This window comes from Panicum virgatum, chromosome 7K, assembly GCF_016808335.1.
Source record: "Panicum virgatum strain AP13 chromosome 7K, P.virgatum_v5, whole genome shotgun sequence".
Taxonomy (NCBI): domain Eukaryota; kingdom Viridiplantae; phylum Streptophyta; class Magnoliopsida; order Poales; family Poaceae; genus Panicum; species Panicum virgatum.
Window position 1 is genome coordinate 44,654,157 of NC_053142.1, and position 12,686 is coordinate 44,666,842.

General features: G+C 48.8%; 1 protein-coding gene across 1 annotated transcript in view; it reads right to left on the bottom strand.

Moving 5' to 3' along the window:
• Positions 1-12,686, bottom strand: part of LOC120641559 — a 52,661-nt gene continuing 39,975 nt past the window's right edge. The window contains exons 4-7 of the mRNA XM_039917727.1: positions 1,226-1,553; positions 816-1,071; positions 468-682; positions 1-300 (exon numbers count right to left, since the gene is read on the bottom strand). Coding sequence (XP_039773661.1) covers positions 179-300; positions 468-682; positions 816-1,071; positions 1,226-1,553 — 921 coding nt within the window. The 3' untranslated portion in view covers positions 1-178. The remainder of the gene's footprint in view (positions 301-467; positions 683-815; positions 1,072-1,225; positions 1,554-12,686) is intronic.

A 12,686-nucleotide genomic window follows, 5' to 3' on the forward strand; every position in this document is an offset into this window, starting at 1 on the left:
AAAGAAAACATCCGTATTCGGTATTCCATTGTCCCAGATATAGTCTTGATACAGTAACACTGATAAAACTACCAAAAACCACCATTACATACTAGTACTATTGTAAGGGGTTCGAGCAACCAGTGTGCATCGAGCTAAAATACTTCAACAAACTATTGTGCTTCCCGGTTCCCACGCATCAGAGATGGAGATTCGTCGCAACAGTCCACGTAGCAAAAACACCTAAGCCGTAATCAAAAGACATTGCACTGCACCACGGGAGTGCCGGACCTCTCATCGACGGTATTTCAGCCTGGTTTTCTGCAAATTAAGGGAAAGAAGAACTTCTTAATGTCTGCTGGCTAATGTTCTTGCCAATAAATTTGGTATAAGAGATACAATTTAATATGCAAGATACGAAACCTTTAATATTTATCAGATAACTATCACTACACGAGAGATGAGTTCTAGGAAGACAGTTTAAATACCTGAAACCTGGCCCTGCTTATATGCAGTGATTCCATTTTCAGAATTTTCAGCATCATCCTGCTCAATTATGGCCTTGACTATTGCATTTGACAAATCTTTGTCATCATTGACATCAAAAAAGCATCCTCTATCCTGCACGTCCTTGATAATCTTCTGCCAAACAGAATTGCTGCTGGACAAAGTTGTCCCATTTCCCACTATCCATAAACAGTGCCTGCCAACACAAAAGAAAAATGATGGACAAATATGTACCTCATTATGATGCACCCTTTGAGTTGAAAGGCAACTATAAAAAAGATTAGGAACTACCACCAAATGATCAAATGTGATGCCAGCAAGGAACTTACTTGGCCCTTGTCAAAGCCACGTTTGTTCTCTGTAAGTTTGTGAGAAAGCCAACTGAACCAGCTCCATTGCTCCTGACTGTTGATATGATAATGATATCTTCCTCCGCACCTTGGAAACCATCCACAGATTTGACTTTCACTGAGAAACCATCATACCCACTGTAGGTTTTTCCAAGCTTTTCCTGGATAGCTCTAACTTGAGCATTGTATGGGGAAACAACACCAACAGAGGTAGTGCTTCCAGTAGAAACTGACTCTGCAATCAATAAAGAAAAAGGGAAAAAAAGTAAGCTTAAGCACCAAATATTTGAGCCTTGCGATTGGATTTACATAAAATCATATTGTACTTATCATAGCAAAAAAATACAGCACAACTAAAACAACAATATTCACGATGGCTTAACATTTACCTTTGAACAATCTCTGCACAATCCACACGGCTGTAGCAACTTCTATTGTGTTTTTTAGACTCCGTCCATGCTTTTCAGTGGTTTCATGTCCACTATCTACATTTATAAATGAATATGGCCCAAACAATTTTCCTGCTAAAAACCTCTTGTTATAGTTCTTATGAGTGACATTTGGGCCGTCAGATATCTTGCCTTCATAAAATGTGGCCACTGGAAACTTGCTTATCTGTGGATGCATCCTGTACTGGACATTCAGAAGGTGTTTACTGTAGCCCAACGAACTTAATCTTTCAAACACACTTCGTCCGAAATTAGCATTATCAGATATCTACAAAATCATATTACAAGTTAATGCAGCAGAGCCAAGAATAAAATGCCAAAGAAGAATACTGAATTAAAGGAGCTTACTTTGCTTTTCACGAGAGCAGGTAGCTGATATTCGTCTCCAATGAAAACAGCCTGCTTCAACCCAGGCAGCTGCAACGGGATAAAGGTTTCACACTGAGTTGTGCAGCTTCATCAACTATCAGCAACTCAAGAGGTTTCATGTTTTCTGGTTTATTAAGCAGCCCACATATATCTGAGGAGGAATTTCCCATAGGCACATTATACAATCTGGATGAGCTAGAAACTGTACAAAGAATGCATTTGGTTCTTGCCAGAAGATATTGTTGAACACACCGTTCACTGTAATAATTCGGAAGCTTCAAGTTCATGCAAAGGTATCTTAATTCTTTCACACACAGTGATCTTGCCAGACCGAACTTCAATTTATTGCATGAATTAAGCTGTACAATGGCCAGTTGTTCAGGCCAGACCACAGGGTTGCCATTGTCTTCTATTTTGCTTTCAAGCAGTTCATCTGACCATAAATCTCCATCATCGTTGTCAGAATTTATCAAAGCATAAATAATCTTGATCAACTCAAGCACCTCCAGCATACACTGAAAGCTCCTTCCTGTTTCTGGATTTCTTGGGTGATCATTGTATAGTATATTGTGGGACCGAAGCCGGCGACCAGAGGGGGTGAATGGGAGCCGATCAAAATTTCTTCGAAATTCGAATCGTCGGCCTATATCCCAAAATCCCCCAAACCCTCAAGCGTTCTGACCAGGTTTTGGAATAGCTATTGAAAAGCTAAACCAACACAAAAGGCCGCGAACGAGCGAGCGAAACCACGAAGCAAATCGGAAGTGACTCGGAAAAACAGCCGACCTGATCTGCCTGGACCGGTCTGACCGGTGTACTGGACCGGTCTGACCGGTCTCGGCTGTTCAGGAAAAGCAGACCGGCCTGACCGGTCTTGCCTACCGGTCTGACCGGTGGCACCCAGAAAACCCCCGAAAACTTGGATTCAAACGAAGAATCTCAACCAAACGACCACGAAAATCGATGAAACTTGGGGGATAGCTTCGCCCCTACCCCGTGAACATATCCTCAAAAGATCTGGTCCTAAAGATCAACGAATCTTGAGAATTATGGAGGAGATCAAAAGGGATGGGGTTTTCTCTAGAACTTAAGAAATCGAATTCGAACGAGCTAGTGATTCCAGAGGGTTTAGGACAGGGCTAGAGGCACAGGAATCACAGCAAAGAACTCGTAGCCTCCTCGCAATCGTGTGCACCAAAAACGAAACCAAAATCCATCACAAACGGGCACAAAAACGAGGGGATTGAATCGAATCAAAAGCTCAGAGGGCACGAGGAGGATAGGGCCTCCTTTCCCAATCAAATCCCACACACGGTCTCAACAATCCATGGACAAAATCAACTCAAACGTGAGGAACAGAGGGAGAGGAACACAGGGGCGGTGGCCTGGAGAACAGAACAATTCACGGACACAATACAAAAGCCGCACTTGACCTAACACAAGTGAAGGGGTATTTATACCCGCGGGACCGGTCAGACCGGTACGCTGGACCGGTCTGTCCGGTTGGCCTGTAGCACCCCCTGTACACGATCTCATCCGACGGCCGAGGTTCTTTCTTCGAAACGAAGTCTTCTCCGCGATGCCGCCGTCTTGATGAAGATCTAGTTCGCGGTTTTGGAGGGTCCGCGAAACCCGGGTAGGTGGTCGGTTTTGAGAAAACCGCCAAAACCTCACGCGCAGGAAGATTCCCGCCTCCACGCCGTGGCCCTAGACGCCGTTCCCGCCTCGGCCTTCTGACGGCCCTAGACGCCGCCCGACGCCCGTCACCTCCTCGCCCGCAGCGAAGCCCTAGACGCCGTCGACGCCCGTCGCCTCCGTCAGTCCCGAGACCGACGCCCGTGCCTCCACGACTTGGCGTCTTCAACCGCCGTCCGCCTCCTTGGTTTTGTGGCGCAAACCAAGAAACCCGCCTTCCGTCGCCGCTTGCGCCCTCGATCCAGGAGTGGACGCCACAGCTGCCGCCCGGTCCGAGCTCCGGTCCCGGCTGCCCTTCACCGCCGTCCACCGCATGGTCCATCGGCCACAGCACCTCCACGGCAGCTCCCCGTCGACACTCGACGCCCGTGTAACTGCAATCCAAAGACCAAGCGCATGATCACACCGCACGGTTGACAATTCACTCATCACAAGCAGTATAGAGTACTCAACATTTCTCAATCTCCCCCTTGATGAGTGCATTGTCAACACACCACAAATGAACCAAGAGAAGTGAAACCAGAAAAAGAACAAAGAAGCACAAGCAAGTGACAAAAAGCTCAGAAAGGCAGGAACAGTCACTTACTCAAGCAAAATCGATCCCCTAAGACAAGGGCAAAGGCTCGATGCAATCGATCAAAAGCCAAAACATGACTCCTCAAAGACAGAGGTAACGCTCGACGCAGTCTTGCAAGAAGCAGAGGGAAAACGAGGAAAACCAGGAGCCTAAAACAAAGCAGAAACTCCCCAAGCAAAGTTTTTCCCTCTCAAAAGTGCAACTCTCCCAAAATGATGCACTCTCGAAGCCCTGTGCACAACAAGTTTTTCAAAAATCAAATAAGTCTCCCCCTTGTTCGACCACTTCTCTCAAAATTCTCCCCCTTGTTGCCACATGCACACATCAAGCCTAAAAAGACCTAAAGCTCCACCTGAAGCTGAAACTCCCCCTGAACAGATGCTATGCAATGAATGCAATGCAGGAGGTGTAAGTGAAAGCATTCAGGGATACAAGGATATGAGCAACATCTAGTCACAAGCACGTGTGCATCCATAAACAAGACCTGCATCTAACTCAATAGGGTATATCAAATTAGTCCAGAGCTAGGCAAGTTCAGTTTTAGGAGAAATAAAAGCATCACCCATGATCTAGCACTAACAAGTAGGGAATATAAAGCAGTGCTAATCATACTCATACAAGGTGATCCAAAGCAGCCAAAACAAGTTGCCAACATCCATTTTTCAATTAAATTTATAGCATTCAATTCTTAATGCCAGGGGTTGAAAGCTTGTCATGCTTTACTTAGCAACGAGGCCAAGCTTATGTCAAAGACAATCAAAAGCTTAAAGCACTCATTTCAATCATGCACAGCCTTGCCCGGGTTCTCACAAATGCAAAGTGAGCCGTCCTGAAAGCTCGATCAGTGCGACAAGCAATCCTACCTGGATCTTTTCATTCCATTTCAAGAACAGTTCAAGCAATTTTTTCAGAATTAGATCATTTCAAGTATGAATTGCTGAACGAAAGCCACACTAGCATGAATAAGATAGTAAAGCATATCAACACGCCCTAACATGCTAGTAGCCAAGACAGGGTGATCATGTTTTCAGATTTTCAAATCAAAATAGCTTAACTCAGATGATGTCATATACACAGTGGAGCAAGCTATACATGATCAAATTTATCAACTCACACTAGCAGGCACTAGAAGATCATAGCAGTGTATACAAGAATGCTAGTGCAAGTGAGACAATGCAAAATGCAACCATGTACAATGCATATGCACAATGCAACTACCAAACTAAAACTTAAGAGAAAGACAAAGAAAAGTCAAAAGCTAAGCAACTGAAGAAATCAGCAAATACAACGGCTCAATGATGCACAGGACTAGACCAAATGGATCCAACTGAGTACCATGGAAAAGGCAACAATCAGGAAATCACAAGTCCATCCTGAGAGGAAAACGTACAAGCCGAACGCTCACATACCTCGATGAAGATCCCGCTGGACCTAGAGCATAGCAAGCTCGAGGTCACCTCCCCTGCGTCCTCAGCGGGTCCACCTTCTGCTCAAACAGGTTCTTGTAGAGGTGAACGATCGAAGTGGAAGTAGTGGTACTGGATCGTCCTCCTGAGCTGAGGTAGTCGAAGCAGAAGGGGCCGGAGCTTGCAGCCGGCGCAGTAACTCCGGATCATCATCGGCACCTGAGGTAGAGCTCCCCCTCAACAAGTGATACCTAGCACAAGAGAAGCTAGGACACAAGAAGATAGCAAACACCAAAGATCCAGAGCAAGACTCAAGCAAATGGTTAGGTGTTAGTCAAGCCACATGCAAGGGTATACCAAAAGACACTCTAGAACATATCAAGACAAAAGATATCCCTAGAATAATCTAAAGGTACTCAACAAGATGAACCAAGGCAGTAAGACTATATGAAGAAGATACTTGAGCTAGCAACCGGACCTAAGGAGCAAAAGCTACACAAGCATGAGGGGACTGGACAAAGCACACACCCTGAACTAGCAAGAGTCAAGACAAGATGAAAACCACAAAAACTAGCATACAGAGTGGCTAGTCCACCAAGCACAAGTACAGACCTAGCAAGCAAAGCAAGTATGAGATAAAGAATCTACAACATGTCACAAGCAGACAATGTACAAAGAACTCAAAGGGCAAACTCAAATGTACATAGGATACAACCGCCACCATGGGCTATCCATCAGCCTTGGAGAACCATCAAGTCTTGATCAAACCTCCATAAGACCAAGATCCATGGTGCACTTGTTCTCCAGGACTCCAACCTGCATAACCATCGAGACAAAGGAGGAGCAAACGTCTCGACACTGGGGTTAGCAAAGTGAGAAGCAAACCAGTGACGAGCCATTTGCTCTACAGAAGGGTAAGCAAAGTCAGGTAAAGCGTATCCCCTGTCTCGTCTACCGCGTGACTGACGAGCACTACAGCGAGGATGGCGTGGAGCCTCAAAACCTCCTCCAAAGCCTCGGTCCCGTGGTCCATAGCCGTACTGAAAATGACCAGGAGCACGACCGGCAAAGCGACCACCTGCTGGAGCACGGTAACCACCACCGTCTCCCTGACCTCCACCTACACGGCGCGCCCTAGCATCTCGCCTATCACCACGCCGAGGAGGACCATGCACCCGAGCAGAGTACATGTCAGCGTTCCGTCTCTCCTGCTCTCGCCTCACAGCCCGCTTTCTCCTGAAGCAAAACTCCTCCAGGTGACCTTCCCTGTCACAGAACTCGCAGTGGTACCTCACCTCACGCTTGGGAGGTGGAGGCCTAGCCTTCGGACGGGGAGGAGCAGCCCCTTCTTCTGGGCAACCTGGGCTGCGGCAGCAGGGAGCGTGTCGAGGGGGTTCCTCAGCGCATTGGGCTTTGGAACCCAAACCTGCTTCTGCGGAGGTGCTTTCGGTGGTTCTTTAAGCACACCATCCGCGGGGTCAACAAGCGAAGGCTGCGTGCTTGTGCTAGCAGTGTTTCCAGCAGCCTTGCCAATCTTACCATACAACCTGTCAAAGTCTGACTTCGTGTATGTGTAACCGACCCCAAACCCATCACCACGCTTGAACTGCTTAATCATCATGCCCAACTGCGGCTCACTGCTAGAAACCCAACTCAGAATCGCCCTAAGGTATGTGTTCTCATTCTCCAAGTTGGCTTTCTCTACCGCAAGACTATCTAAATCAGCAATCAAACCAGGGCAAATAGAGCAGTCAATAGGTGGGCTAGACTCTACGACCTTAGTCTTTTCAAAAAGACTTGATCAAAGCATTCTTCTCCTCTAGCTCCAACCTAAGCGTGGGACAAAGCTTACAAGTGCCAAGCAAAGCAGTCCTAGATCTAAGCTCCTCTAGTTCACAAACAACAGTAGCAAACTTAGACTGCAAAGAAGCTAGATCAGACTTGAAGATAGGACACTCATCGCATTCAAGCACATCACTAACAATGGGAGCGTCCTTGACAAGTTCAAGCTCATGCTTGGCCTTGGCTAGCTCGTGAGACACGTCAGAAAGCGAAGTCTTAGCAACATCTAAGTTCGCGACGTTCTCATCATGCTTGGCACAGAGAGCAACAAGATCATTCATGTGAGATATGCAACCAGCGCACTCATCCTCACTAGATTTCTCCCTAGCACAAGCCAGCTCAGCCCTAAGCTTCTACGCTCTCTGGCTGCTTCCTTAAGCAGCCTCTTCTAGTTGTCGAGAGCGGCGTACAACTCCCTAACCTCTGTATCAAGCAGGTCGATCGTGGAGTTTACCTCTGAATCGCTCTCGGATCCAGGAGAAGAGCTGGAGTGCGTCGGTGTAGCATGTCCACCCGAAGACGCACGAGCACCATTGGCTTCGCCCGCCATGGTGCAGAAGCTCTTGCGCCGACCGGCCGCCAAGCAAAGGCCGATGAAGCCGGTGGCTTCCTTGTCCCGCTTCTTCTTCTTCTTGTCGTCGTCGTCGGAGGTCGGTGAAGAAGAGCGGTCGGTGTCGGAGCTTGTCGGAGCTCTTGTCGAGGTCGCTGAGCTGCGCCAGGAAGGCCTTCTCCGCTTCTTGGCCTTGTACTGGAAGCGCTTCTTGAGCGACTCCTTGTCGAAGCGTCCTCCCCGGTCACGACTGCGGTGCTTGTGGCGCCGACGCTCCTTGTTGGAGCCTCCCTCGTCGCGGTCACGGTGGTGGTAGTAGTCGAAGGAGTTGTTCTGGCCACCGCCGGACTTCTTGGGGCAATCGGCGACGAAGTGGTTCAGATCGCCACAGTTGTAGCACCCGGGGTTCTTCTTCCTCTGCCTATTGTGGTAGACGCGCTGGAACTTGTTGATGAGGAGGCACAAGTCGTCGTCGCCCAGCGTCTCCAGCTGCTCATCTGAAACAGAAGGCAAAGAGGCAAGAGAAAAACCAAGAGCAGAGTTAGCGTTAGAGCCCGATCCAACACCTGGGCCAGTCACAAGAGCGACGCTCTTGGAAGGAGGGGCACCATTGAGCTTGGCTCGTGTCTGGTTATCCACCTCCGTGGCCTTGAGCTTGCTGAAAAGCTCGTTCACCGTCAGAGTCTCATAGCCAGCAGACTCAATGATGGTGTTCACCTTGAGATCCCACACAGAGCGATCAAGTGCGTAAAGCAACTTAAGGGCCTTCTCATGCTCTGTGTACTCAAGGGCACCAGCAGATCTGTTCGCATTGACCTTGTTCACAATCGACTGAAAACGACTGAACATCAGGTCAATGCTCTCACCCGGCTCCTGTGTGAAGTTCTCGTACTCACGCAAGTGAGTCTCGAACAGTCTGGCCTTCACCTGAGGTGTACCCTCGTGATAGTTCTCAAGGCATGTCCAAATTTTGTGGGCTTCCTGAAAACCCTGGACGCGTGAGAACTCCGCACGAGAAACAATAGCGAACAATGCATTGACGGCCTTGGCGTTAGCCTCGTGCTGGGTCACCTGAAGAGGCGTGGTCCGAACAGCCAGCACCTCGTAAAGCTGGTTCTTGGTAATCTCCCAGACCTCGGCTCTCATGCTCTGCAAGAAGGTTCTCATGCGAACCTTCCAGTAGGCATAGTCCTCGCCAGAAAACACCGGGATCTTACCAAGACTCGCCATGGTCGCCAAGTGGTTTTCGAACCGGTTAGGGTATTGAAAACCTCAACCAAGCTCTGATACCAATTGTGGGACCGAAGCCGGCGACCAGAGGGGGGGTGAATGGGAGCCGATTAAAATTTCTTCGAAATTCGAATCGTCGGCCTATATCCCAAAATCCCCCAAACCCTCAAACGTTCTGACAAAATTTTGGAATAGCTATTGAAAAGCTAAACCAACACAAAAGGCCGCGAACGAGCGAGCGAAACCACGAAGCAAATCGGAAGCGACTCGGAAAAACAGCCGACCTGATCTGCCTGGACCGGTCTGACCGGTGTACTGGACCGGTCTGACCGGTCTCGGCTGTTCAGGAAAAAGCAGACCGGTCTGACCGGTCTTGCCTACCGGTCTGACTAGTGGCACCCAGAAAACCCCCGAAAACTTGGATTCAAACGAAGAATCTCAACCAAACGACCACGAAAATCGATGAAACTTGGGGGATAGCTTCGCCCCTACCCCGTGAACATATCCTCAAAAGATCTGGTCCTAAAGATCAACGAATCTTGAGAATTATGGAGGAGATCAAAAGGGATGGGGTTTTCTCTAGAACTTAAGAAATCGAATTCGAACGAGCTAGTGATTCCAGAGGGTTTAGGACAGGGCTAGAGGCACAGGAATCACAGCAAAGAACTCATAGCCTCCTCGCAATCGTGTGCACCAAAAACGAAACAAAAATCCATCACAAACGGGCACAAAAACGAGGGGATTGAATCGAATCAAAAGCTCAGAGGGCACGAGGAGGATAGGGCCTCCTTTCCCAATCAAATCCCACACAAGGTCTCAACAATCCATGGACAAAATCAACTCAAACGAGAGGAACAGAGGGAGAGGAACACAGGGGCGGCGGCCTGGAGAACAGAACAATTCACGGACACAATACAAAAGCCGCACTTGACCTAACACAAATGAAGGGGTATTTATACCCGCGGGACCGGTCAGACCAGTACGCTGGACCGGTCAGACCGGTTGGTTAGACCGGTCAGACCGGTGCCAGGGACCGGTCAGACCGGTTGGCCTGCAGCACCCCCTGTACACGATCTCATCCGACGGCCGAGGTTCTTTCTTCGAAACGAAGTCTTCTTCGCGATGCCGCCGTCTTGATGAAGATACAGTTCGCGGTTTTGGAGGGTCCGCGAAACCCGGGTAGGTGGCCGGTTTTGAGAAAACCACCAAAACCTCACGCGCGGGAAGATTCCCGCCTCCACGCCGTGGCCCTAGACGCCGTTCCCGCCTCGGCCTTCTGACGGCCCTAGACGCCGCCCGATGCCCGTCACCTCCTCGCCCGCAGCGAGGCCCTAGACGCCATCGACGCCAGTCGCCTCTGTCAGTCCCGAGACCGACGCCCGTGCCTCCACGACTTGGCGTCTTCAACCGCCGTCCGCCTCCTTGGTTTTGTGGCGCAAACCAAGAAACCCGCCTTCCGTCGCCGCTTGCGCCCTCGATCCAGGAGTGGACGCCACAGCTGCCGCCCGGCCCGAGCTCCGGTCCCGGCTGCCCTTCACCGCCGTCCACCGCACGGTCCATCAGCCACAGCACCTCCACGGCAGCTCTCCGTCGACACTCGACGCCCGTGTACCTGCAATCCAAAGACCAAGCGCACGATCGCACCGCACGGTTGACAATTCACTCATCACAAGCAGGATAGAGTACTCAACATTCCTCATATATCAATGCAATCATACAAATTCCCAAAAGTTTTGTTGTAATCATCCTTCAGATAATGTTTGAAAGGTTGCACAGTTAATGTTTGCTTCACATCTCCAGAGCCATGCAATTATTTGTTATAACAGACATTATCTTTGTCTTCATACTCCTTCCTATTCTGCTCACAGCTATCCTTTCTATGACATGCTTGCAAAGGGTCTTCATGTACATCCTTCTTAGATATCTCCTGTTCAATAATATCCTCAATGTACAACTGGTACTTCTTTGGTGAATTCTCATGGAGATCTTTAAGTGAGCACAAGCAATGCATCCAGCTAGTGTTTGGCATGAAACATGGTAATAAGCGCTTGGCACGAGAGTCAAGAAAAACCGCGGAAAGGATATTTCCATCATCTATCTTCATCCTCTGTTTGTTTCCATATAGAACAATGTCATTCAGGAAGCACACGCCGCCATCTGACAGCCTCCCAACAAGATTGACAATTCGAGTTGCAACCTCCAATACTGCTGTATTGGTAGGTGCACAGGCAAGGGTCTTTCGACCCTTAACAAGCATTGCCCACAAGATAGTGCTGATGGTTTTAGTTTTTGAGGGACCGAAGGGGCGACCAGAGGGGGGTGAATGGGAGCCGATTAAAAATTCTTGCAAACGGAAAGATCGGCTTAGTCCCGAAGTACACGCCCAACCCTAGAGTCCTACTCACAGTGTGAATTAGCTAAGGAGGAGCCACACCAACACAAGAAAGCTCTAGGAACAAACAAGATCCAACGCGGAAGCAATCACCAAAAAGCAGCGTGAGAAATACCACGGTATAACTCACCGGTTGATCCGACGCACATATTTGAACAGCGTCGGTTCAACCGATGAGTAGAGCCGGCAGCAGAGAGAAAAGTGAGCACCGGTTGATCCGACGGATGGGTTTGAACAGCGTCGGTTCAACCGGTGTTACACACCGGATGATCCGGCAAAATCAAACACCAACACCGGTGCAGTTGTCCAGAGGGATCACAAAATTAAAATTCAAAGCACCGGTTAAACCGACGAAATCAAAGTCCTTGCGTCGGTTCAATTGTCCAGAGAACCAGCAAACCAAAACGCATTAAGCACCGGTTGAACCGACGTTCAACAATTTCTAAGCATCGGTGCAACGAGTCAAACGCCCAAAACCCTAACACAGAACGACCTACTCACCGGTTGAACCGACGCAACATGACCACAAGTGTCAGTTTAACCGGTGATAGGTAAAAACTCTGTTCGAGTCCAGAAACGCTTTTCCAGTCCGCGCCTCGCCCAAAAACCCAATGATCGAAGGATCAAATCAAGTCCAAATCTCACCAAAATTCGTAGGCATGATCACAAAGGACTTGTGAACACATCCACGGAAGGAATCGACTAATCACTCCATGGTTTGGGAGGAATCGAAGAAATTCCGATCAAGATTGGGGTTTTCTCTAGAACCCAAAAACTTCGATCCGAGGGGACTCGTGATTCCGAGGATTTTAGCACTTGGCTAGAAGAAATAGGATCACTACAAAGAGTCACTCGATCATCAGAAAACCACTCATCGTCTCGTGCACAAGATTCGTCGAAGGAAAATCGAATTCATCCAAAACAAAACACAAATCGTACGAGATTGAATTGAATTCAAAACCCCGGAGGGCACAAGGAGGATTGGGCCTTCATTCCCGATCAATCTCAGTACAAAAACTCAAAATTCCATACCTCTATTTCCTAGAGAGGAGAGGGAGAGAACCGAGAGAGAGGGGTGGCACCAGGAGAAGAGCAGCAGCGTTCTGTTCTGGATGGCTGGCGCAAGGCAGAAAGAGGAGAGGGAGAGGGGTATTTAAGGTGCCCACGCAGGGGTCCAAAATACCCTCGACTCAACTAGACACTAAAACGCCCGTAGGGGCAAAACCGGAAATATGTACACGATCTCATCCGACGGCGGAGTTTCTTTCTTCGGCTCGAAGCCTTCTCCGCGAAGCCACCATGTCGATGAAGATCCGGTTCGCGGTTTTGGGGGGTCCGCG